Raw genomic sequence first — 27716 nt, 5'->3', positions numbered from 1 at the left:
GAGGCATCGAGGAAGGGTTTTAGGTTTCTTAGGTATCGTCGGCGTACATATGGTAGGAGATATTGGCAGAGCGTAGCACCGCTGTGAGTGGTTTAAGGTAAAGATTGAAGAGGGTAGGGGAGAGGGTTGATCCTTGGGGGAATCCAAGCGTGATCGGAGAGGGAGAGGATAGATTACGGTTGAGGAGGACTCTCTACGAGCGATTTTGGAGGAAGGATCTAAACCATTCAAGGACAGTGACATCCAAACTCATCCTGAGTTGAAGGCGTTCAAGGAGAATTTCGTGGTTAACCGTATCAGCCGACCCGCTTGAGTTGCAGAACTACAGGCCAATCTCGCTTCTCCCCTGTTGTTCAAAGGTTCTGTTAACCCTGGTGAACCAACAGCTATCCCGCTATCTGGAACAAAACCACCTCCTGGATCCCTCGCAGTCCGGATTCCGTGCATCACATAGCATAGAGGCCGCACTGTAAGAAGTGACAGATACCATCAGGATGACATTAGATAGAGGGACCCCAGTGATCCTAGTCCTCCTTGATCTGTCACCCGCAGTCGATAATATTTCATATTGGATGTTGCTAAACAGATTGAGGGAGATTGGGGTGAAGGGCAGGGCTCTAGATTGGATTCAGAGCGTTCTATCGGGCCGTACCCAGAGCATACAGTTGGGTTAATTTGTATCGCAGACCACAGGGGTGGACAGGGGCGTTTCACAGGGTTCTGTGCTGAGTCCCACCCTGTTTAATGCGTACGTGACATCCCTGGTGGATATCATCAGAGGCCATGGCTTTGAGACCATCTCATATGCGGATGACACGCAGCTAATTGTTCCCATTGGGGAAGACATTATGCCAACTCAGTGGAAATTCAGAAGCTGCATGTCCAGCATCGGCATCTGGATGAGGAGGAATTTTTTACAACTCAATTCCTCAAAAACTGAAATTCTGCTATTTGGGAAGGCCGAGGCAATCTGGTCCCCAGAGTTGTGGCCGGCTGAGTTGGGGGAAGCCCCTCCACCTAGGAGTTGGGCTAAGAATTTGGGCATCAAGCTAGATGATAAACTATCTATGGAGGAGCAGGTCAAGACAGTGTCAGGCACGTGTTTTGGCACAATGAGGATGCTCAGGAAGATCTTTCCCTGGATCCCTTTATCAGCGAGGAAAACCCTTGTCCAGTCACTCCTGGTGAGTCAGCTGGATTATGGTAATTCGCTGCTGGTGGGTGCCAGAGAGGATCTACTATCACGGCTGCAGGTAGTGCAGAACACTGCAGCCCGCCTGGCCCTCAACAAGCCGGCACGCACCCCGTCGGCCCCTTTGCTCAACCAGCTACATTGGCTCCCGGTGAGAAAAAGCTCTATTTTTAAGATGCTCTGTGTGGTCTTTAAATCACTACAGGGAAAAGGCCCTGTCTATCTCAGTAATAAACTCAGGCGGTATCAACCGGCTAGGCAATTAAGATCTAGCAACGCCAACCTTTTGTGATTCAGAAGATACAGAGGGTAAGGAAGGGCAGTAGAGCCTTCTGTTACTTGGCGGCGAGCCATTGGAATAAACTGCCACAAAACATCAGGTCTTGCAGTCAGCTAATTAGCTTTAAGAAACTTCTAAAGACATGGCTGTTTTAGATTTATGGACCCAATTTTACCTTCTCCTATAGCGCTGAGAGATCCCTTTGGGTATGATTCGTTTGCGCTCTACAAGTCCACAAAGTAAAGTATCAAAGGCCGAAGATAGGTCTGGGAGGATTAAGAGACAGGTTTTGCCTTGGTCGAGGGCTTGGAGGGCGTCATCCACGAAGATTTAGGAGGGTGCTTTCCGTGCTGTGTCCAGCTCTGAACCCGGATTGGAAGTCATCTTGAAGGTGGAAGTTGGTGATGTGTAGGCTCAGCTGCTGTTGCACACATTTTTCCAGAACTTTGGCTAGGAGTGGGATGTTGGATATGGTTCTATAGGTGTCGGCGGAAGCAGGGTCCAGCGCAGGTTTTTTTTTTAAGATGGGGACGACTTGGCCAGCCTTAAGAGAATCAGGTATTGAACCCTGTACGAGGGAGGCGTTGATTAATGAGGTCCAGAAAGGGATGATAGCCTGAGAGGCGGCAGCTAGAGGGGAGAGGATCATTGAAGTGTTGTTTGGGTTTAAGAAGGCTAGAATTCTCGAGATGTGATGTGATGTGAGGAGACATTTATATAGCGCACTATCACTCCAAGGAAATGTTATAAAAACACGGGTCAACCCAAGAAGGCGCTGGGACCTGGGCAGTATAGCAGTACAAACAAAGTGGTCCCAGTTTATAGAGAACAAATAAAAACAATCAATAACCAATAAAAATGGATGTACAATTAATTATAACAACATTGTTTTTTAATCACAATGTGTTTCATATAACAATTATTCATTCAATAAATGTACAATAAATCACTTTACAAAATGCCCCTATGAAAGTGAGAAAGGGAAGGGTAGTGTTGGGATGGTGAAAGAATAAGATCTTCAAGGAAGGTCTGCAAAACCACAATATAAACAATTAGTTGTATAAAGAGTTAAATCATCTTCTATTTGAAAACATCATGCTTAATGGAAAACAATACTAATAAATGATAATAGAGGCTGAACATAGAAGGAAGTGTCGACGTTTCGACCCAGTTGGAATGCAGGCGTGGATAAACCTTGCTAGAGGGTCTTCATCAGGACGGGGGTGTTGGAGGGTAGGGCAATAGATCTGCTTGTAGGAAAAGCTCGCTCAGTATTCATTCAAAAGTGGTCATCAACACGCACCAGGGGCCAAATTTAGCAGGAGGGCGATGTCGTTGCCACACCCTGAAGTGCCGCTTCTAGTCGTAGAGTGGCTTCTCCAACAGCTGGGAGATGGCTCTGCATGTAGCAAAAAAGGCTTGTTCGAACAGCGCGAAGTTCCGTCTGGCAGCCGACGTCTATTAGTCATGGTCCATGACTAATAGACGTCGGCTGCCAGACGGAACTTCGCGCTCTGAATTTCTCGACTGCGGATCACGAAGCCAACAACCCGGGCATTCGGGAAGCTGGTCACACGATCACCCCAAGGTCGGCAATTATCCCGTCCTTTCTGATTTTGGCTCACGGTACGGGAAGACGACCGCCCAAGTTAGAACGAGCCTTTTTTGCTACATGCAGAGCCATCTCCCAGCTGTTGGAGAAGCCACTCTACGACTAGAAGCGGCACTTCAGGGGTGGCAACGACATCGCCCTCCTGCTAAATTTGGCCCCTGGTGCGTGTTGATGACCACTTTTGAATGAATACTGAGCGAGCTTTTCCTACAAGCAGATCTATTGCCCCACCCTCCAACACCCCCGTCCTGATGAAGACCCTCTAGCAAGGTTTATCCACGCCTGCATTCCAACTGGGTCGAAACGTCGACACTTCCTTCTATGTTCAGCCTCTATTATCATTTATTAGTATTGTTTTCCATTGAGGCATGATGTTTTCAAATAGAAGATGATTTAACTCTTTATACAACTAATTGTTTATATTGTGGTTTTGCAGACCTTCCTTGAAGATCTTATTCTTTCACCATCCCAACACTACCCTTCCCTTTCTCACTCTCATAAGGGCATTTTGTAAAGTGATTTATTGTACATTTATTGAATGAATAATTGTTATATGAAACACATTGTGATTAAAAAACAATGTTGTTATAATTAATTGTACATCCATTTTTATTGGTTATTGATTGTTTTTATTTGTTCTCTATAAACTGGGACCACTTTGTTTGTACTGCTATCACTCCAAGGAGCATCTTGGCGCTTAGACTCACCCAGCTGAGTTGATGATCCGCAGCTGTACTGTCCACCTAGGGAAATAGAATTCACACTAGTGCTTTACATGCTGGTTCCGACAGGCTATAAATCCAGGTTTTAAGGGCTTTCCTGAAACCTTGTTCAGTTGTAAACTGGCGCAACTGGTCGGGTAGTTTATTCCACACCCTCGCGCCAATCACTGCCAGGGATTTTCCTCCCTTCGTGGAAAGTCTGAATTTAGGAAGGATGAGTAGGTTGGCTGAGGCGGACCTAAGATTTCGGGGAAGATAATATCTCGTAAAACTTTTGTGGAGATATATCGGGCCCTGCAAGTGAAAAGCCCTATAGGTGATAGTTAGTACCTTAAACAAAATGCGTTTATGGATAGGGAGCCAGTGGAGGGCATCCAGTGCAGCAGCGGCCGAAGACTTCCCGGGCCACCTAAGTACCAGGCGAGCGGCTGCGTGCTGGACCATCTGAAGCCTGTGAAGGGCCGATTTGTTTGATCCTGCATACAGGCTATTACAATAATCTAGTCTAGATGTAATTAATGCAACTGCCACCGTGCGCCTGGCTGCCAGGGGAAGCAAATCAAAAAATTTCCTTAGCCCCTTAATGATATTTAAACAGGATCCTGCTACCGCCCCTACTTGCTGTTTGAAAGATAGGGAATCATCAAATTTGATCCCTAAATTACGTGCTGCACTGATTGTGCTCGGCGGTGCTTCAGCATCCTCTGGCCACCATTTCTGAGGGGCGAAAGCGTTATTAAGTCCAAACGGCAGAATTTCCGTTTTAGCGGAGTTGCACTTCAGATGGTTATTTTGCATCCAGGTAAATGTCGCTGCTAGACAGTTTTTAAGGTTTTGTTTTGCATTTGTCACGTCCTTATCCAGGACTAGGACCAGCTGCGTGTCATCAGCCTAAGCAATAGTGCTGATGTCAGGGGGACCATGTAAAGATTGAAAAGCGTAGGGCTCAAACTTGAGCCCTGTGGTACCCCTGTCATCAGTGCCTTTTCCTCTGAGCAGAAATGCCCCAACGTAATTACTTGACGCCTATGCGTTAAAAAGTTCTTAAACCACTCTAATGCGGTTCCTGCTATGCCGCACTTGCCAGGTGGTCCAAAAGAATAGCATGGGACACAGTATCAAATGCCGGCGATAGATCCAAAAGGATCAGGACGGCCTTCTTGCCCTGATCAATGGCAGCTCGTATGGTTTCCGTAGTAAACAGAAGGGCAGACTCCGTTGAATGCTGGGCTCTAAAGCCCGCTTGATTAGGATGAAGTATGTCATTCCCTTCTAGAAATGCCGTAAGCTGTCTGTTTACAAATGTTTCCGCTACTTTACAGAGAGCTGGAAGGAGAGAGATGGGGCGCAAGTTGGACAGGGTCGTAGGGTCCGGTAGTGACTTCTTCTGGAAGGGTCTTACCGCTGCGATGGTGGGATATCCTGTATCAGGAATTTAGGATTTCTAAAACTATTCACAATTTTGAAGATTTCCTTCTGCTTGTTTTTTGTAGATTCGATAGCGGCCGTATAATAGTCGGCCTTCGCGCTTTTAATCAGGATATGATAGTGCCTCCTTGCTGTCTTGTACCTATCATGATATTTGCTATCGTAACTGCGACGCCACCTGCGTTCTAATGTTCTGACTTCCCCGTGTGTTTCTTTTAGTGTTTTTGAGAACCAGGGCGCAGATTTCTTCTTATGGCCAGGTCTTATCTCTGCACCTACGGATTTTGTCTTATTCCCTATGGCACTGATCCATTCTCCAAACCGCTGGTAGTCTATAGAAGTATTCCCTGTCAGAATGGGTTTACTCTCTTTCACCCATCTGAAAAAGTTCAGATGATCTATAATTTTACCCCAACATGGCGTATTCCTCCTATTACTTTGAGCGTGCGTTTTTATTGCCGCACTACTATCTACTATGATGCTGAATGCAATAGATTTATGATCTGACCAGATTTGAGTCAGGGGGGGCTCTACTTTCATATTCTCTAAGTTGAGCTAATGCAGTCCAAAATATGGCCCGCTTTGTGGGTAGGGTCTAAAATTTGCATGGTTAATCCAAGGACATGTAGTATATCTCTAAAACACATTACACTCGGATCAGTAATATTGTCCAGATGAAGATTCAGGTCCCCCAGTAATGTAAAATTGGAGAACTTGAGGGTCAGGTTACTAAGCACTTCCCCCACACTTTCCAAAAACTGAGTGGCCGGACCTGGTGGGCGGTATACCAACGCTCCAGCAAAAGTAAAGGAATCGTGGACCTGAAGGCAAAAACCCAGACTTTCTGCTCCTTTGATATCAGCTAGCTCCGTAATCGTACATGTCATAGAGTCTCGGAAAATAATCGCCAAGCCTCCACCACGCTGACCTGGTCTGTCCAACCTCTGGATAGAGAAATCGGGTGGGAGGGCGTGTACGATGTCGGGATTAGACCATTCTCTTAGCCACGTCTCGGTAACAAACAGACAATCAAGCTCACCCTCCACTATTAGGTCATGCACGTGTAGTGCATTTTTACACATAGAACGTGCATTTATGAGTCCACCAGTTATCGTCTTGGTTGCCCCTTTCCCTTTAGGTCTTTAGAAGGGTTCTAATATCTGCTTACATCCATAACAACTAATGGGACCCAACCAAGTATCTACATTAATAGTCTGAAGACAGCAATTAGGCTGCTTATTAAGTGATACTATCCGATCTCTGGACATTTGGTTAGTGATGGTTACCTGAGCAGCATGTCCGGCCCTTGGCCCGTCCTCAGCGCGGACGGGCGCAGACGGGCTGGACTTTGGCTTGACTTCGGCGCGACGAATGCGCGCCCGCTGATCGCGTCCGCTACGCGGAGGCATATCCGTCTGCCTTTATACTGGTGCCTAAAGCGCTAGAGCGCTGTGACTTTTCCTCTCCTAAGATGGCCGCTATTGTAATATGGCGTTTTAGTCTCCTTCAACACAGCGCCTATCTCGGCTGAGTGAAGGGTGTCTGCGGGCTAAGCTGGATGCAGAGTCCTGCAAGGGTGGGGAATTAAAATGCGGCGAAAAGCAAAATTAACCAAGTAATTATAAAATAAAGTTACAACACATGCAGTATGTCTCCCGGCTTTCCACCTCAGGAGGACAGTAGAAGTGTTCGTCATAGATTTTAAAGTTGGACCAGTGCGCTTGGATTTTGGGTGAAGTTTGGGAAGACAGCGCGGAGAAAAGAGGTAGAGCCAACAGATTTTGGTGGTGAGTTGCGGATTTAAGTTAATTTCCTAGGGCAGAGATTTTGTCGCAGAAGAAGGATAAAATTCCTCGCTTGATATTAGGGGTTTAGGTGCTTCTTTTGAGGTTTTTGCTAGCTTGTTGGATTGGTGTTTGACCAGGTCAAATAGCTTGCGAGTCGATTCTTGGCGTTCTCAAGTTCAGTTCTGAAGAAATCTTTTTTAGAGTTGAAGATTTTCTGATTGTAGGCATTTCTGGCCTGGCTGGGGGATGGCTGCGGGATTCTGCGAGCCGACCGCCTGCATTGGGTCTGCAACCGGATTGGAGCTGCAGTTGCAGCAGAATTTCTGGAGTGGAGGTGAGTGCAGCGGCGGGGAGGACCGGCGACGGCAGTGGAGCCAGAGAAAGTGGGAAGGTGCCTCTCACGACCTGTGAGTCCCCTGCTGCGACTCCTGCTGTGACCCATGGAGTAGGCAGCAGACTCCTTAGACCTTTCAGATACCATTACCAGCAGTCCACCAGCAAAGGGCGGCCAGTCCCCTTTATTGACGGATTACCTTTAATCTGCACCAAACAATAGCCTGCTACCCATTAAAATCATAGCAGCCCTAACAGCCCATTGTGGATCGCTCATCTCACAAACTCACAAACGTATTAATCCTGATAAACGATCCGGGCAATCCACCTAGCCTGACGCATAGGCTTAGCCTTTCAGCCCCAGCCTCTGCCCTCTAGCCCCAGCGAGCAGAGTCCCTGTGGTCCCTGTGGTAAGGGTGTGCTGGAAAGGGGAGAAGAAAGCGTGGACAAAGATAAACGATCCTACAGGACAGTCAGCACCATAACATTCTGATCCCCTACTTCCGCCGGAGTGGTGTGCGATTACCTTCGACTTCCGACAGCCCCGCAGTGACCCACCAAACTAAACATGAGGTCAGGCAAAAAAAGGGTCCATCTCGAGAGCAAGCCGAAGCCCAAAACTGGAACCAGGTCGAAATCAAAGTCGGAGACCGCATCGAGCATTAATGAAACAGAAATCGCCAAAGAAGGTAGCCCCCAAGGAGAACCTAGAGCGTCTACCGATCGAGTCTCACCAGTTGCGATTCCTCGTCCTATTCTTCGACAACCGAAGATCACATCAAAATTCAACTTTTTGAAGGATCCATTCTCCACCATCTTCTCGACCAGTGGGAAAATCCTGGGCCTCCAGGACTCACTTCTTCCCCTATCCCCGGTGGATCCGCACACTGTTCAATTCTTGGACCAAGCCAGTCGCACTTCAACTCACTCTCTTACACTGGTCGGCCAACCTGTATCGTGTTCAGCGACAGCGGGGGAAACAGGGGCTTTGGTGGAAGGCAAGCCCTCTTACATGGCCACTTGCACACCTTCAATGCCCCTGGAAGGCGATAGGATAGGGGGGCCACGTCTGTCCTTCATCTATCTTCCTCTGTCACGGATCTCAATTCTCCACCGGCACTAACAGTCACACCCTCACGTGGAATCAGTCTGACACCAAAATATACTCTGCCCAATTTTACCACCAGCAGTGGCAGGGAGGTTTTTCAATGGCAAGAAGTCCTAAGCAGTGAAGATTCAGGCAACTTAAACAACTTGCCGATCGCAGATAAAAGCCATCTAGTCCAACAGGACAGTACAAGCTCCCACTCACAGCCCCCCGAAGGAGTTGCTAAAGATCAGCCAGGCCACAGCAAGGAGGACGTGGCAAACTTACCAAACCTTGGGCGCGACGGCCTCGCCAACACAACCTATTTGGGTTCACAAGAATGGGCCGATCTAGTTGCTGCATACATTCCGACTCAATTAACAACATCCAGGCCACAGAACGGGGCCCAATCCGGGAGGGTGTCTTTTCAAATACAACCTCCTTACCGAACTCTTCACTGTCTTCAACTCCAAAAAAAGGGGCCACTGGTACCGGGCCACCATCAAGATCCCAAGCAATTGAAGTATCAAATACGTGGGACATCCTGCTCAACACTATGCAACGAACCGTTGATACTCTCCATTTCCAATCGGACAAAATGGACCTACAGCTGACCCTACCCGACAACTTGGCTGTCTTTGTCGGGCGGATAGATGACAAACTCGGCCAATTAAACTCGCTAATCAGCAGAGCGCAGCAGGAGGCAAAGTTGGCATGCAGTTGCGGTCCCATCATTGATAAACTTGCAGCACTTCCAGAAATTGTATCCTGTTTAATAGAAGGGCTGCCTAAAGGGACAAACGCAAGGCCCCGGTGCATCAATCCGGCCGAAACAGCCTTCTATGCAGCACCAACAGGAGGGAAAACTACATCAAGCACCTCTGAAAGAGTTTTATTGGTGTCGCCGGCGGGGTCTTCGGCGCCGGAACCGGCTCACCCGTCAGCTTGTTCCACTCCTCCCCTAAAGGTCAACAAACCGCCCCTCAATGTGAAAGGGCGGCGTCAGCAGAAAAGGAAAGGCCGGAAAAAACAAACAGTAACAAGTATGCTAGAAGTTTACCCACTCTTTCAGCCAAGAAAAAGATATGAGCAGCAGGACATGGGTCCTAACACAGCAAGCAACCTTAGAAGAGACCCACTTTCTACGGGCCCCAGACTTTCCCCCAATGGAGTACAAGCGATAGCAAGTACAGCAGCTTCCACGTTGAAGGACGGCAGAGTCTCACCTGGCGGGAACATCGGGAAGCAGAACACGACGGACAAGCATGGTCCTAACAAAGCGATCGATGGGAGCCCCCTCATTCCACTTCGAATATTTGAGCCTGGAACGGTACAGTCAAATCAGACCATGGATCCTACACGGCATGACCCAATCATGTCCCTCTTTGAAAGGTCCCGCCCCCAAGAACTGACGGAACCTCGGCTCCCGAGCCCCCAAACCAAGCTCTCTTCCACCATAGCAAGTATCACCGCAGCTCCGTCTGTGCCCGTTTCAATAACTTTCTCCTCTCTAGATAGTTCTATTGGAACTTTGCCCCAGTTTGACTATAACAATCTAAGAACTCAAGTCCTTAACAACCAGTCAACCGCTCTGTCGCATGTTCCAAACAAGTTCCCGACTAGCATCATTTTCACTCCTGAGTACCAATCAAAGGGCCGGTTTGACATCCTAAACAGAGGGAATTTACTACGACTACTCAACACCATACCAGCGCTAAAAGACCTAACTACAGCGGACCTGCTTTCTATAGAATTCATAAGAACTGACAGGTTGGATGGGAACAAGGCGACAAAAGCCACATGGATTTCGCCAGAAATCGCTAATAAAATCTTCGAAGAGCAAGGTCTCCTTAAAACATGGGGGATCAACACAGCCGTCCACTATAATACAGGATACCCGTTGCCCTTGCTCGAGAGGCCCAAGCAGCGACCACCCACCACAACTCCAATGACAAAGTCTGTGCTGAGGGGCGCATTGGGTCGCTCTCCTACAGCAGTTCAGGCGACACCTGCGGAGAATACTTCAAGGTCCGCCAACACGTACCGCACGATTGAACATCGGCTCTTTAGAATAAGTAATACAACAATGAACCCCCAATGACAAGGTAATTCAACAGAGCCGGATATGCGTACAGATGCACCGCACCTGGAACTTTGCTCGTGGAACATAAACGGGCTTAACAACAAAGTTTAGGGGCATAAAGAAAGAGATCCAGCTGACCAACACTTACATCAACGCAAAAAATAAGAGACATGAGGGGAAACTTTTAATGGACCACTTACATCATGCTATCACTTCTCGAACATCAACAAACCTAATTCTGTCTGGAGACTTTAACCAATGCATCTTAGGGTCTTCCGCAAACAGTGATATTCAGGCCCAGTCATACCATTGGAACATACCAACTCAATCATTTAGCACCCAATGCAAAGCACCCAAGCTTGCAAAGTCGCTACTGGAAGATCTTGAACATATGGGCCTAAGGGCTCTAAATGGTAGATTTCCTGATGAATCACCATCTGTGGCCTCATTCACCTCAGGCAAGACAACCTCTACAATTGACTACACTTTAGTCTCCCTCTCACTGTTCCACTATATATTGGGCTTCAACTTAGGGGACAAGGGTGACAGTGACCATTGCCCTCAAGAAGTCACCCTAGGAGCCCTTCCTGAGGCCATACATTCAAATGCAACAGGACCACAGGACAGTCACACTATAAATCTCAAACGTATCAAAACTTCGGTAGCAAATACTGTGGAGGTACTTCAAGCTGCAAAAAGCCAATTAAACTATTCAAACTACCGCTCGGGCAATACAGTAGCAGGTTGGAAAAAATTCACGACTGAGTTCGCAAATAATTATTCAACAACCGTACGGCACTTTCCATCATTTGCATCTGGTGTAACAAGGAAGATCTCAGGCACCAAGAAACTGGCCATGAAATCCCACAAAAAAGCGATCAACAAATCTTTAAGACTGTTGAAGAAAAGCCCGGGAGACGGAATACTTCTAGCGCAGCTTCATAAGCATCGTGCTGATCTCAAAAAGCTGAAATGGGTAATCAAAATAACCAATGATGAAGACTTCTGGGCAAAACTCCACTATGCTTCCAAGGTCAACAACAGAGCCCAATTTTGGTCCATTATAAACAAATTGTTAAATCCGAAAAGTAATGGCATAACATCTTATATAACCAAATCGTCTTGGGAATCCTTTCTTGGCGAACACTTCAATCAACAGGTCGCAAAAACAAGTGAGCCCCAGGTTCTACTGGAGGGCCGACCACTTCAAACAGTCTCACCACGTGAAGAAGCCAAACTTGAACCTTCTGTGGTTCTAATTAGGAAAATAATTTCCAAAAGGTAGGAAAGACGGCGCAGCCGGGCCTAATGGAATTCCTCCGGCCCTCTTTAAACTCGAACCGGAATACTGGGCTGATATGTTGACCCCCCTTTTTATGTCTGTCAATAACTCGGGGCGCATTCCTGCCTCATGGAGGGGTTCAATCATTTCACCGATTTATAAGGTGGGGGATAGAACACTACCAAAAAACTACCGCCTGATTGCACTCCTAGACATTGAGGCTAAATACTTTGCGGGCCTCTTACTGACCCAGCTGCGAGAATGGGCAACAAACCATAGCTTAATACCATCTAGCCAAACAGGATTCTGCAGAGACACCGGAACAACAACAAACCTGGTTGCCATTTCATTACTCATCGACAAAGCAAGAGCGACCAAACAGGCTCTCCATCTCTGCTTTGTAGACTTTAAGGCAGCCTTTGATGATGTCAACAGAGGAATCCACTGGTGAAAACTGGCCTCTTGAGGGATCCCCTCGTCTTTACTAAGTCTCCTGATTGAATTGCACACGAACACGTGGGTCCAGGTAAAGCTCGGGAATGGCTCGCACCTCTCTAGGCGTATTCCAACTACAAAAGGCCTAAAGCAGGGGTGTGTGCTAGCTCCTACTCTTTTCAATCTATTTACAGCTGACCTGCCACCCGCACTAGAGGCTTGCAATTCCCACGCCCCCCGGCTAGGGGGCAAAGCGCTGCCCAGCATATCTTATGCTGATGACGTGGTCCTGGTCAGCCACACGAAAGTGGGCCTGCAAAATCTGATTAATACGCTCCATGGTTACGCCGATAACAACCGATTAGAAGTCAACATCAATAAGACCAATGCCTTGTCCATAACTAGGAACAAAACGCTGCACACCTGGTCCTTTGGCACAAAAGTAATCTCCAACTGCTCGGATTATAAATACCTTGGGATCATAGTCGACAAAGGCGGCCGCTACCTAAACCAATTAGAGGCCATTAAGAGGGAAGGGATGTTAATAACCATGACACTGAAACAGCTAAAGTCCAACTTAAGCGGTGAGACTCTACTGCCACTGCTTCGAGTGGCCAAAATTAAAATAGAGTCATCAATCACGTATGGCAGTGAGGCCCTAAGAGGTACTGACGCAAAACTTCTAGATACAACCATATCAAAGGCCTACAGACTTCTCTTCAATCTGCCATCCTATACCTCACAAGCTCAGATTCGTTTAGAATTTGGTCTGACGAGCCAAACGCTTGCACGAAGAGGGTCATACATAAAGTGCTGGCACAAAATAAAGAATTCACCAGAAAACACCTTGATTCAACAGCTCTGGCAACACATGATTAGCTCCTCTAGAACACCGGCGAAAAAATACTTAGAGGAGTCCCTGAGCATCACAGGTCTAATAGAGCTATGGGAGATTCCTCTATCGCATGCGCAATTTAAGCACGTAGTGAACAAGAGCTTAAAGAGACACTCGCATGTGGAGGACAAAGCCACCTTTTCTCGCAGGCATCATGCCTGGATGACTGTGCACATACAAAACACCGGGGCTCAAAGCATATTTTGGTCTGGGATATGGCTGGAAAACAAAAGAAGCCTTTTTAAAACACAGGCTAGGGATCCTACCTGCCATTCCACACCTACCACCCTGGCTGAGAACGAACTATGGGACTAGATGCTGGCTCCGCGGAACAGGGGTTGAAGACTAAGAACATTTACTATGCCCTTGCTCGAGGCTGAACGAGGAGAGAGCAGCTCTGTTAAAAACAGCCTTTAACGAACTAAGTATCCGCTCACGCAGACAAGCAGTCCTCGCTTGTTTCGATCCTGGTCTTCCGCCGCTAAATGGGTAGCTGGTGAAATTCCTGAAACTAGCAGAACGGAAACAACCATGCCAGGTAGTTGGCTAAGAGGAAACCTCGGGCTGTGATCAGCTGCTATGAACAATTTGCCATCTTCGTTTTTTACTGATCTTAGCATTGTTACCTTTTAACTAAAACTTTTTGTTTTTACACTTTCTCTTTTTACTTCTCTTGTGGAGACTTGTTTTAATGCATTTTTTGTAATGGTTTTAATTAACCTAAACAATAAAGAACTTACTTACTTACTATTGTAGGCATTTCTGGCCTGGCGGAGAAGGTTTAGATGGGCTGCTGACGGGTGCGGTTTACAGTTTAGTTCAGCCTGTCAAAGGGATCTCCTCTCCTTGTTGAGGGATCAGTTGAACCAGGGATTCCTGTCTTTGATATGGGTTCTTTTTAGTTTTAGTGGCGCAAGGTCATCAAGAATGTCGGATATAGTTGAGGAATAATGGCCCGGGAGGTTGTTGACTGAGGTGCACTGAGGGGGAAGAGGGGGGGGGGGGTGGTCGGTCTCACAGCGCGCAGCCAGTTTCCGGTGATTAAGGTTCTTGGTGTCTCTAACTCATTGTTTGGGAATCACGGGTTGTGGTGTCCATGTATTGTGGATGCTAGGCAGTAGAAAGGTGATAGGGTGGTGGTCAGATAAATCATAAGGGTCAATAGAGATAAGTTTGACATCTGATTCCTTAGCAATGTTCCAGTCTAGGGTGGCGCCTTTCGCATAAGTAGGGAGAGAGCAGGCTTGGGTAAGGGCTTGATCGGCCAAGAAGTCTCCGATGACGTTGACCTGAGGGTCCATAGGATCGTTCCAATGCAAGTTAAAGTTGACAAGGAAAATGTCATTAGAGTTAGGGGAAGCCTTGGCTGTGATGATTTCCAAGCGGAGGTCAGTGAAGGTGTCATTTTTGCCTGGAGCTGGTAAAAGATGTGAAGTCTGCACAGTTGGGTGGTGGTGTTGCAAATGGAGAGTGTGAGGTATTCGCAGGAGTCTGTAGGGTCCACCGGAAGTTCAGTAACAAGGAGGTTAGAGCGGTAGATACAGGCAATGCCTCCCCCTTTTTTCTTTGAATGCATGTCCAGCCTTACGATGTTGTAATTGGGCGGGACTAAGAGGTCTAGGTAGGGCGATGAGGATTCCTTGAGCCAAGATTCAGTCAAGATCGCTAAGTCTGAGTTTTGGCTCAGGATGAGATCGGCGACATCAGATGCATGCTTTACTGCTGAGTGCCAGTTAATTAGGAGGCCGGCTAGAGAGGGGTCGTAGTGAATGTCAAGGGTAGATGCAGAGATGGGTGGTTGCTATTGACCACCCCTCTGACGCGGAGGGTAGCAGATCTGTTGGGGTTGGTTGCAACCGTGCAGATAGGGTGTTCTTCCCTCAGGTCTGAGGGGCATGGGGTTGTCAAGGCAAAATCGTCTCTAATGAGGAGGTCAACCACTTCTTCCTCCGTGAGGTCTAACTGGTTAGGCGTGCCAGGGGTGGGTTGGTAGGTATGGAGGAGGGCAAGAATTTTCTCCTTCAAGAGGTGGCAGGGTTGCTTGCGAGGGCGCAAGTGTCTCAGTGATAGTGGTAGTGGGTGAAGGATGGGCTTAGTGTAGGGGATGGGGGTCGCGTTCTGCAAGAGCCAGAGATTCGAGAAGGAGAGTTCAGTGAGATGTAGGAGGTTCTTTAGATCCGGAATAGACTTGTGGATGCTCAGGGTTAATTCATTGGCTCTGCGGTGGAGAGTATCAATATCAATATAAGAGAGGTAGGTTCTGACGGGCAGGTGGCCGGGTGTATGCAAGCGATTCTGATAGAATGTGCTGGTAGCCTAGTGGTGGGTTCTGGCAGGCCGGGGGCCGGTTGCATGTGAGCGATTCTGCTAGTGTGTGCCAGTAGCTTAGTGGTGGGGCTAGGCCGATCAGTATCCCTATGAGAGGGAAGATCTTGCGGGCAGGGAGCCGTTGGGGTGGGAGCGATTCTGTCGGACTGCGCTGGTAGCCTAGTGCTAGGGCTAAGTCGACCAGTGCTGTGGGCCCTAGTAAAAGTTTCAATACCTGTGACGTGGGCCCTAGTAGATGTTTCAATAGCCCAGTGTGCGGGAAGATTATGTGGGCAGGATGTTAAGGGACGCTTCTGATGGCAAGTGCTGGTAACGTGTTAGCGGGGCTAGGTTGGCTCGAGATGTGGGCCCTAGGGGGAGTTTCGGAAGCTAACGGAGAGGGGAGAGCTTGTAGGCCTGAGTTCAGTGGTATAGGCGCACAGTGGTTGGCATGCCTTGGTGACAAGGTAGTAGGGCTGGGTCACCCAATGACGTGGTCACTAGAATGTGTGGTTAGTGAGAGGCTAGGTACACCTGGCGGATTGTGCGAGGGATGGAGCGGGGGGAGCGTGGACTGGGTAGGATTGTGAACATATTTTTATAAGGAGGGTGAAGAGGTCTGCAAATGTAATGAGGTCTTTGGGTGGCCCTTAAATCAGGATAATGCCACTATTGTACAAGGTGAAGGTGAGGCCAGCACGCAGGTTTGCAGATGGTGTGATTGTGAGTTTTTTTCCGTGAGGGATGTTCCTGGCTTCCTGTACCTTGAGGAGGCTCGAGAAGGCATTGCGCCAAAGAGACATTTTCCTGGAGTGGAAGATGAGGTCATTAATGACAGGGCCCTTGTCCACGCAGAGACGAAGATCAGATATCAGGGTCTCAGGCACACTTTTAAGGATGGAGTGTTTGAGGGATTTAGAGGTAGATTTGAAGAGATTAGGAGGATAGATAGCGGTGTAGTAGTTGTCGCCCGTGGAGGTCAGGTAGGGCTGCGTAGAGTGATGAGACTACCGCCCCCGCGGTCAGTTTGAGTAGTGAAATATAACTGTAGCAGTCTCAGCAGGTCTGCCCCAATATCTAGGTTTACTTAGAGAATGTGCTACAGCGCCAAGATGCCCCATCTTAAATGAGCAGCGAAAGTGCAAATGCAAACTAACATAGGATCAGATAAAATCTGTCCATCCAATGAACGGCGGGGGTTACCATTTCGCTTTCAGTAGAATACGTTGAGGGGGCTGTTAATCATATGCCCATGCCAAGATGGCCGCTGCAGAAGTCCTCTTTCTATTATTATGAGGAGCTTCTGGCTCAGTCCTCTTTCTATTGTTGTGAAAGCTTAGATCACCCTCCTTCACTTTCTACGAGTAGGGGCATGTGAGGACAGCTTCTGTCTTAGAGTGCATACAATGCAAGTGTCTTCAAAATGGCTAAGCAAGCACATATAAAGTTTACCACAATAGATTCATAGCATGTAGAGTGGCGTTCTCCATTTGTTAGATCTGGGTAGTCAATAAATGAGCACCCACAGTTATTTAAACATGTTAGTGTCCATTCACCTTTGGTTGGAAACACACTTTAGTTAGTGAAGGTGAAAGAGGTGCTGAGAAGCTGGTGGATGGGCAGGTCAAAGAACCAATAGGTGGGAGGGCGGGGCAGAAGTTACATCTCAGGATTCCTTCTGGTTGCAGACTGAAGGGTGCTAAGGAGGAGGTTGCACTGCCTTTTAGCTATGTTTGCAATATAGAAATACCATATACATACACAAATATATACATATCAGTAGGTGTGGCAATAAGACGAAGGTCAACAATCATGTGTCAGTGACAATTCCCTCAGAAACAACAATTTCTGAGTTCATTTTCCCTTTTTAATAGGGAACATCGCAGAATACTGCAGTATTTGTGGAGCCTGGAATTACCATTCTCCACAGTATCAGTATTTCTAAGAGCAAAATTACTGCAGTAGAATCTCTGAAGATCCAAAGAGGGAAGCACGAATCAAATGGGAAACACGTCAGTAGACCTATCAACTGTGGAGATGTTCAATGTTGAAAAAAGTCTCTATATTTTAAAGTCATGTAATCCCAAAAATGATTTTAAAACTTCTGGAAAAGTTAGAAGGTAGAGATACAAACCAAGTAATTGGACTGTGATTTGAGACCTAGTGCATATTGTCAATTAAAAATATAACTTCTAATTTAGTTTGCTTCTGCTGTCTTGAGCTGAACTGATTAATAGTTTGTCTTGGGCTGTGTTTATAGTTAGATGTTTTGCTGTTTTGCCATGTGTACGCACTATATCAAGCATTTAACTATAATATAGCCTTACAGCCTGACCTACTGGGCTCTACCTGGTATTAAAGGCCCGCTCCAGCATGAAAGCTGTAAGAGAGCGCACCTTTAATGGTCGGTAGAGACCGCTAGGAGGGCTCTAAGGCTATTAGAAAATTCTGCCCATAGAGGGCAGAATGTTCTAATTACTAAAAACTAAGGCCTCTCGGAGCTCGAGGGGTTTTGAATCCCCTCAGGCTCCGAGAGGCCTTTGTTCACAGCAGTATCTGTGAATAAAAACAAATTGGAATGTTGCTCTGCGGGCTTCTATCGGCTAGTAGAAGCCCGGAGCACGCCATTGTATTCAATGGAGTGCTCCACATTCCAATGTTCTAATAAGCTATATCATTTGCATAAATAGTATCAATCATGTATAATAAACACATGTGAACATCCCCTAGGATTTACCTTTATAACTCTTCACCACCCCTGGGCACTGAGGCTTCACATTATTACACCTGTAAAATAAATTGTGTTGGTGTTACAGAACAAACACTGTTTACAGGATAACTCAAGGAACACCACATACACTATGTTATTAGAAATATAATACTGTAGTCACAGGCGCTCCTGTGTACCAATGCACAGCCTATGTTACTATTGACACACAATAATCAAAGCTCCAATGATACATGGCAACCCAGTTACAACCTCCTTTGCAATGGCCTGGTGAGAAAAATAGGTGAAAACCTACTAAAAACACACACAAAAAACACAAAACCAAGGCAGCTCTGCTTGCAATGATGAAGGGCCATAGATTGGTAGCCAATAAAGCCTGTCAATGGGTAAAAAGACTATTCAGCTACACGAGATTCAAATTGGCCTAATTCAATTATCGCCACAAGAACAGTCAGACGCCCCTTAAGTGGCCCTGTATAAGGACATATACAGGGAGTTCTCGCCAATGCCCAAGATCCCATCAAAACATACCTGACTTTGAGTATGCGGTGGTAATGTACTTCAGTACACACATACTAGACTTGGAGTTAGAGAGAAGGCTGCCTCAGAGCACGGGAAGGCTTCCTGAAGCTATATCCAGTGTATGTGACAGAGGAAAGAATAGGAAAGATGAGAAGACAGTTCATTCCATTGGGGAATATACTAGCAGTACTTTATAATGTCTTTAATTGTGTGTCTTGTCATTAAGCTCTAGTTTCCAGCACCTGGGAATCTCTTGAGTCCTGGATCTTGGAATCTCTGAAGTCTTGGGATCTCTGAGGTTTTGCACTTTAGAATCTCTGAAACCCTGCACCTTGGAAGCTCGGAAGTCCTGTGACTTTGAATCTACGGAGCTTCACACTTTGCAAACTCTGAGGCATGGAATAGCTGAGGCCCTGTGACTTCTACTTTCTCAATTCATGCACTTTTGAATCTGAGAGGTCTTGTGTCTTTGAAACTCTAATGTTCTGTAATTTAGAATGTCTGGGGTTCTAGAGAACGGAATCTCTGGTGCCCTGCCTCTTGGAATCTCTGGGGTCCTGCACCCTGGAATCTCTGAAGTCCTGGACTTTGTAATCTGGGTTTTTCTGCACCTTGGAAGCTCTGAAGTCTGGTGCCTTGAAATCTCGGAAGTCCTGTGACTTTGAATCTATGTAGATTCACATTTAACAATCTCTGAGGCTTGGAACAGCTGAGGCCCTGTGCCTTCTCCTTTCTCAGATCCTGCACTTTTGAATCTCAGAGGTCCTGCGCCTTTAAATCTCTAGAGTTTTGGAACTTGGAATTTCTGGTGTTCTAGAGAATGGAAACCCCGGTGTTCTGCCTCTTGGAATCTCTGGGGTCCTGCCCCCTGGAATATCTGAAGTCCTGCACCTGGAAACCATGAGGTCATGCTACCTGAAATCCCAGCATTTCATGGTCCTGATTTCCCTGCTGTGCGATGCTGAGCAGGTGACCCCTCTGCTACTGCTGTAGCCTGCACCTGCTTACAGATTTACACTCAAACATGCAGATATCCATTCAAGGATAGGGCCACACAAGAGGGAATAGATCTCATTATCTCCTTCTCTATATCTCTCTCTAAATCTTAATCAGAATATCTCTCTATATCTACCATTGTCTCGCTTGATATATCTTCCTCACTCTCATTCACCTGTGTCAATTTCCTGCTCTTTCTCTGCCACTCTGTCTCCCTCCTTCCTTCTCTCCCTCCCTCTCATCTCTTGCCCTGTCTCTTTCAATGTGACCCATTATTTCACCCGCTCTATTTCCTTCTCTTTTTACTTCTGTCCCGCTCTTTGCATCTTTCTCCCTCACTTTGTATCTCCCCAATTTCTCTTTCCTTTCTCTTTGGCCATGCCTTTTATGTATCCGGCTCTGCACTTATCTCACTATCTCTTTATCCCCTGTACTCTTTCTATTACAGTTTGTCTTCCCGCACTATCTTCTCTTATTCTTCCAATCTCTTCTCCCTTCCTCCCGTTCTCTATTTCTCTCTCCGTCTCAATCCGTCTTCGCTTTCTGTGTTACCCTCCATCGCAGTCTCTCTGTCTCCCTCTGACTGAGTCCCTCTCTTTCCGTCTGTATTCTGGTGCTTCTGTCACCCTCTCTCTCACTCTCCTTCTCCTTCTTTGTCTCTCTCTCTCCTCTCGTCGAATCAGACTTGTTTACGAGGACTGCAGTAGTTCATATTTAGTTTCACTTTTTTTGTCAACATTTGGCTAAGATTCGACCACCAACCTCGATACTTTATATTCTTTTTAATAAATCGGAGTAAAGTGAGTTCTCAAATCCATGCCCAAAATAAGCGCAATTCCTGTGTGTGGTCTGTTGCCATCTTGAATTGTTTTGCTAGTGATCCAGAGGTCGCGTATCTGTTAAGGCTTTGAGGAGATGCATTGTGAGCTTCACAACAGAAGACATCCCTGAGAAGGGTCATGTCTCATTAAGCTCCATTAATATGAATTCAGCCAGACTAGTGAGTAAACCAGCAGGTAATGTGCTTAAGTCATCTCTTTGAAGAGGGTTTGGATACTTACTTATAGGATTGCACAGAGGCGTTTGAAGACACAGCAGGGTGCAGAGGAGTGAAGGGAAGTCACTGAGAGGTGTCTGAAGACACAGCCGGGTGCAGAGGAGTGAAGGGAAGTCACTGAGAGGCGTCTGAAGACACAGCAGGGTGCAGAGGAGTGAAGGGAAGTCACTGAGAGGCGTCTGAAGACACAGCAGGGTGCAGAGGAGTGAAGGGAAGTCACTGAGAGGTGTCTGAAGACACAGCAGGGTGCAGAGGAGTGAAGGAAAGACACTGAGAGGCGTCTGAAGACACAGCAGGGTGCAGAGGAGTGAAGGGAAGTCACTGAGAGGCGTCTGAAGACACAGCAGGGTGCAGAGGACTGAAGGGAAGTCACTGAGAGGCGTCTGAAGACACAGCAGGGTGCAGAGGAGTGGAGGGAAGTCACTGAGAGGCGTCTGAAGACACAGCAGGGTGCAGAGGAGTGAAGGGAAGTCACTGGGAGGCGTCTGAAGACACAGCAGGGTGCAGAGGAGTGAAGGGAAGTCACTGAGAGGCATCTGAAGACACAGCAGGGTGCAGAGGAGTGAAGGGAAGTCACTGAGAGGCGTCCGAAGACACAGCAGGGTGCAGAGGATTGAAGGGAAGTCACTGAGAGGCGTCTGAAGACACAGCAGGGTGCAGAGGAGTGAAGGGAAGTCACTGAGAGGCGTCTGAAGACACAGCAGGGTGCATAGGAGTGAAGGGAAGTCACTGAGAGGCGTCCGAAGACACAGCAGGGTGCAGAGGAGTGAAGGGAAGTCACTGAGACGCGTCCGAAGACACAGCAGGGTGCAGAGGACTGAAGGGAAGTCACTGAGAGGCGTCCGAAGACAGCAGGGTGCAGAGGAGTGGAGGGAAGTCACTGAGAGGCGTCCGAAGACACAGCAGGGTGCAGAGGAGTGAAGGGAAGTCACTGAGGCGTTTGAAGACACAGCAGGGTGCAGAGGAGTGAAGGGAAGTCACTGAGAGGAGTCTGAAGACACAGCAGGGTGCAGAGGGGTGAAGGGAAGTCACTGAGAGGCGTCTGAAGACACAGCTGGGTGCAGAGGAGTGAAGGGAAGTCACTGAGAGGAGTCTGAAGACACAGCAGGGTGCAGAGGAGTGAAAGGAAGTCACTGAGAGGCGTCTGAAGACACAGCAGGGTGCAGAGGAGTGAAGGGAAGTCACTGAGAGGAGTCTGAAGACACAGCAGGGTGCAGAGGACTGAAGGGAAGTCACTGAGAGGCGTCTGAAGACACAGCAGGGTGCAGAGGGCTTAAGGGAAGTCACTGAGAGGCGGCTGAAGACACAGCAGGGTGCAGAGGAGTGAAGGGAAGTCACTGAGAGGCGTCCGAAGACAGCAGGGTGCAGAGGAGTGGAGGGAAGTCACTGAGAGGCGTCTGAAGACACAGCAGGGTGCAGAGGACTGAAGGGAAGTCACTGAGAGGCGTCCGAAGACACAGCAGGGTGCAGAGGACTGAAGGGAAGTCACTGAGAGGTGTCCGAAGACACAGCAGGGTGCAGAGGAGTGAAGGGAAGTCACTGAGAGGCGTCCGAAGACACAGCAGGGTGCAGAGGAGTGAAGGGAAGTCACTGAGAGGCGTCCGAAGACACAGCAGGGTGCAGAGGAGTGAAGGGAAGTCACTGAGAGGCGTCCGAAGACACAGCAGGGTGCAGAGGAGTGAAGGGAAGTCACTGAGAGGCGTCCGAAGACACAGCAGGGTGCAGAGGAGTGAAGGGAAGTCACTGAGAGGCGTCCGAAGACACAGTAGGGTGCAGAGGAGTGAAGGGAAGTCACTGAGAGGCGTCCGAAGACACAGCAGGGTGCAGAGGAGTGAAGGGAAGTCACTGAGAGGCGTCCGAAGACACAGCAGGGTGCAGAGGACTGAAGGGAAGTCACTGAGAGGCGTCCGAAGACACAGAAGGGTGCAGAGGAGTGAAGGGAAGTCACTGAGAGGCGTCCGAAGACACAGCAGGGTGCAGAGGAGTGAAGGGAAGTCACTGAGAGGCGTCCGAAGACACAGCAGGGTGCAGAGGAGTGAAGGGAAGTCACTGAGAGGCGTCCGAAGACACAGCAGGGTGCAGAGGAGTGAAGGGAAGTCACTGAGAGGCGTCTGAAGACGCAGCAGGGTGCAGAGGAGTGAAGGGAAGTCACTGAGAGGCGTCTGAAGACACAGCAGGGTGCAGAGGAGTGAAGGGAAGTCACTGAAAGGCGTCTGAAGACACAGCAGGGTGCAGAGTACTGAAGGGAAGTCACTGAGGGGCATCCGGAGACACAGCAGGGTGCAGAGGACTGAAGGGACGTTACTGAGAGGCGTCCGAAGACACAGCAGGGTGCAGAGGACTGAAGGGAAGTCACAGAGGCGTCTGAAGACACAGCAGGGTGCAGAGGAGTGAAGGGAAGTCACTGAGAGGCGTCCGAAGACACAGCAGGGTGCAGAGGAGTGAAGGGAAGTCACTGAGAGGCGTCTGAAGACACAGCAGGGTGCAGAGGAGTGGAGGGAGGTCACTGAGAGGCGTCTGAAGACACAGCAGGGTGCAGAGGAGTGAAGGAAAGTCACTGAGAGGCGTCCGAAGACACAGCAGGGTGCAGAGGAGTGAAGGGAAGTCACTGAGAGGCGTCCGAAGACACAGCAGGGTGCAGAGGAGTGAAGGGAAGTCACTGAGAGGCGTCTGAAGACACAGCCGGGTGCAGAGGAGTGAAGGGAAGTCACTGAGAGGCGTCCGAAGACACAGCAGGGTGCAGAGGAGTGAAGGGAAGTCACTAAGAGGCGTCCGAAGACACAGCAGGGTGCAGAAGAGTGAAGGGAAGTCACTGAGAGGCGTTTGAAGACACAGCCGGGTGCAGAGGAGTGAAGGGAAGTCACTGAGAGGCGTATGAAGACACAGCAGGGTGCAGAGGAGTGAAGGGAAGTCACTGAGAGGCGTCTGAAGACACAGCAGGGTGCAGAGGACTGAAGGGAAGTCACTGAGAGGCGTCTGAAGACACAGCCGGGTGCAGAGGACTGAAGGGAAGTCACTGAGAGGCGTCTGAAGACACAGCAGGGTGCAGAAGAGTGGAGGGAAGTCACTGAGAGGCGTCTGAAGACACAGCAGGGTGCAGAGGACTGAAGGGAAGACACTGAGAGGCGTCTGAAGACACAGCAGGGTGCAGAGGAGTGAAGGGAAGTCACTGAGAGGCGTCTGAAGACACAGCAGGGTGCAGAGGTGTGAAGGAAAGTCACTGAGAGGCGTCCGAAGACACAGCAGGGTGCAGAGGACTGAAGGGAAGTCACTGAGAGGCGTCTGAAGACACAGCAGGGTGCAGAGGAGTGAAGGGAAGTCACTGAGAGGCGTCTGAAGACACAGCAGGGTGCAGAGGAGTGAAGGGAAGTCACTGAGAGGCGTCTGAAGACACAGCAGGGTGCAGAGGAGTGAAGGGAAGTCACTGAGAGGCGTCTGAAGACACAGCAGGGTGCACAGGACTGAAGGGAAGACACTGAGAGGCGTCTGAAGACACAGCAGGGTGCAGAGGAGTGAAGGGAAGTCACTGAGAGGCGTCTGAAGACACAGCAGGGTGCAGAGGTGTGAAGGAAAGTCACTGAGAGGCGTCCGAAGACACAGCAGGGTGCAGAGGACTGAAGGGAAGTCACTGAGAGGCGTCTGAAGACACAGCAGGGTGCAGAGGAGTGAAGGGAAGTCACTGAGAGGCGTCTGAAGACACAGCAGGGTGCAGAGGAGTGAAGGGAAGTCACTGAGAGGCGTCTGAAGACACAGCAGGGTGCAGAGGAGTGAAGGGAAGTCACTGAGAGGCGTCTGAAGACACAGCAGGGTGTAGAGGAGTGAAGGGAAGTCACTGAGAGGCGTCTGAAGACACAGCAGGGTGCAGAGGAGTGAAGGGAAGTCACTGAGAGGCGTCCGAAGACACAGCAGGGTGCAGAGGAGTGAAGGGAAGTCACTGAGAGGCGTCCGAAGACACAGCAGGGTGCAGAGGAGTGAAGGGAAGTCACTGAGAGGCGTCTGAAGACACAGCAGGGTGCAGAGGAGTGAAGGGAAGTCACTGAGAGGCGTCTGAAGACACAGCAGGGCGCAGAGGAGTGGAGGGAAGCCACTGAGAGGCGTCCGAAGACACAGCAGGGCGCAGAGGAGTGGAGGGAAGTCACTGAGAGGCGTCTGAAGACACAGCAGGGCGCAGAGGAGTGGAGGGAAGTCACTGAGAGGCGTCCGAAGACACAGCAGGGCGCAGAGGAGTGGAGGGAAGTCACTAAGGACTTGGAGAAGCATTTGGTGTCTAGAATGAGGGGTCATTTACCTGGGCGGAGGTTTGAGGATTGAAACAAGGCTTCTAGAGACCCAAGAGGATGGACAGGAGGGAAGTCAAGGAAGACTGGAGAAAGATTAACAGGTTTGGGAGCAGATCTAAGAACTGCAATGAGGTTTATGAGACCTGGAGGAGACCACTTCAGAAGAGAGGGAGCCAACTGGACAAAGTACTTGTCTTTAACCAAATGAAAATTATATTTGAAAGCACCAAACAGGTATTTTGGGGATTCGCACTATGATTAGGAAATTCTGAACCAGTCGTTGGAACATCTTAAATTGTGTCAAATAAAAGGAGTCCATCTCAGCCATGACTGAATTTGAAATTTGCAGCAACAGCAAAGGCGCCAGGTTGTAAAAGTGGAAGAGCCGCAGGTCACTGGAAGCGCTGGACAACGGGCCTCTGGAGCGCGTGGCACAGATTAGGGATAGAGTTCAGGAGACACAAGTCAGAGACAATGGCGTAACCAAACTTGAAGATCCCCCCTCACCCCCCCCCCCCCTGCAAAATATATGGTGATGGGCCCCCCACGCTCCAGACCCAGTCAGGAACTCTCAGGCCAGGGGGGCGCTGCCCATGTACAGTGTTGGAGGGACCCCCCTGGAGCTTAAGCCACCCCTAAACTTTGGGGGCTATTGTTACGTCACTGGTCAGAGAAGACGTAGTGCTTGAAAGTTTCTGTGGTTATTTAGGCAGAGTTAGCCTGAAACAACTTTCAGAAACAACTTGCCTAGCAGCTTTAGAGTGTTGTGAGTGTTGCCATACCAGCTCATGCCTGGCTGTGCCCTCTCTAATTTGATTCCTTCATTTTAGTTTACTTTGCTTTTGTACCTGTTGTTCACATTTTATCCTTTCTGTACAGCAACGGGTTTGAGGGTTGTATCCCTATAACTCCTGTGGATAAGCAACTAAGGCCTAAAACAGGGTCATTTATACATTGAAGTGGGAAGGGTGGTGATGTGGAGTTAATCGTGTGGTCTGGTATGTTTCACACACTCGGCAGTGTGATTACATTCCAATCTAGGAGTCTGTGCCTTAACCATTCAGCAGAACTCTGTGGTTCTGATACTCACCCTCTGGGACTCTCACTGAACCTGTGCCAATCTTCATCTTTCCACCCTAACCCCTTATTGCCCTTTTCAGAATATCCTTAGAAACTGCTTTTTCAGACTTTTTTGAGCTACATTTGATGAGAAGTTTGCGATCAGCATCAAAGAACAGCTGTGCACAACCCTTCAGCCTGACCGAAAACTTGAGGAGGCTTTCCAGGAATGCAAAGAAGTTTTCTGTGGGCTCATGGCACTTTTTCTATGCCTTCTGGAAAACATGTAAATAAATGTTATGAAGAGAGACGTTAATTTGTGGAAGACTAATTCATTTATTTCAGTACTCAAGTTTCCAAAGGATGTGAGTGCGTATTCTCAGGAATGTTTTCAGGGGACTCAGCGGGGATTTAAAAAAATCTCAATTAAGTTTTATGAAGGATCTGAAGTTTCTTAAAACAAAAATAAGGGTTTGAAAGAACTTGTGAATATGCTGTGGATTCTGAGACCAAGGAGAATAGTGTTGGTAAAGTTTGGACCTTTCAAAGTACTTGACCTTAGCCCGAGGACCATAGGTGGGCTGTATTTTTTACAATATGAGATCCTTGGAAATATTTCTTTTGCAGGGTCGAGAATTGTGTGAGCTCAGCAGTGGCCTTTACACACTGCAGCAGTAAGACCTGCTCCTTATGCACAGAGAAGAAGAAGAAGAAGAGGATAATAAACCAGCCTTACCTGCTCATGGTGCCTCGGACATCCTGCAAAACAGAGAAAGAAGTGTAAAGAAATCAGTTTCAACAAAAAATATTAAATGTTGGCATTATTTAGGAGTTAACTCCGTTCAGAAATGGAAGCTTCATTGAACACTTCTAAACATCTCTAGTTAGAAGACATTGGGGCGGGCGCTACCCCCACATCTTCGTACAAAGTCAGATATTCCATCGACACAGGGTGGGATATCCTGAATGGAAATCCCATGACACAGCACAATCTGTGATATTCTGAATGGGGTCACATGACACAGCAGAGACTGTGATTTTCTGAATGGGAAGCATGACATGGCACATTCTGATATTATGAATGGGTTCAAATAAAACACTGCACTACATTCTGAACAAGGTCTCATGACACAGCAGTCTGTGATGCTATGAGAAAGTTCACATTACACAGTCTGACAGTCTGAAAGACACAAGACTCCTACATCCTGTGGGTGGTCTACATGTTTCAGCCAGGCCTCTTTTATAAACTGGCCTTCCTCAGGACCTAAAAATGTGAAGTGTGTGATCTATACTACTCTATTGTATAGATATGTGTAGCACTCGCTAAGGTGCTGTAAGTGGGAGAAGGCAGTTCCTCCTCAGTCACTCGATAGCGATTTGCTATGAGCACCCCATGAGATTCCGGCAGAGGTACTGGCATACGTGCATGCCCAAGAGCCAAGAAACGGGGTAAAATAATCTGGCGCCCAATGATTAACTGGCTGACGGACTCACTTGGAGGTATTGATTGGCAAGATTAGGGTAGATAATGAGGGGGGTTTGGTGTGGCTTTGGTGTCTGTATAATATTAATAACTTGTTTGATGTCTGATACGTAATTTAAGAGGGAGGGGGTCCCAGGTTTTTTGTTTG

At 48.2% G+C, this 27716-nt stretch overlaps 1 protein-coding gene across 1 annotated transcript in view; it reads right to left on the bottom strand.

Annotated features, from left to right (window-relative positions):
• Positions 1 to 27716, bottom strand: part of LOC144754196 (E3 ubiquitin-protein ligase TRIM39-like) — a 201882-nt gene that overhangs the window by 22026 nt on the left and 152140 nt on the right. The window contains exons 4-5 of the mRNA XM_078641780.1: positions 26822 to 26844; positions 18181 to 18230 (exon numbers count right to left, since the gene is read on the bottom strand). Coding sequence (XP_078497906.1) covers positions 18181 to 18230; positions 26822 to 26844 — 73 coding nt within the window. The remainder of the gene's footprint in view (positions 1 to 18180; positions 18231 to 26821; positions 26845 to 27716) is intronic.

The sequence above is a fragment of the Lissotriton helveticus genome, chromosome 5_1, assembly GCF_964261635.1.
Source record: "Lissotriton helveticus chromosome 5_1, aLisHel1.1, whole genome shotgun sequence".
In the NCBI taxonomy this organism is placed as follows: Eukaryota; Metazoa; Chordata; class Amphibia; order Caudata; family Salamandridae; genus Lissotriton; species Lissotriton helveticus.
Note: the sequence above shows the minus strand (reverse complement) of the source record. Positions and strands in the feature narration are given on the sequence as shown.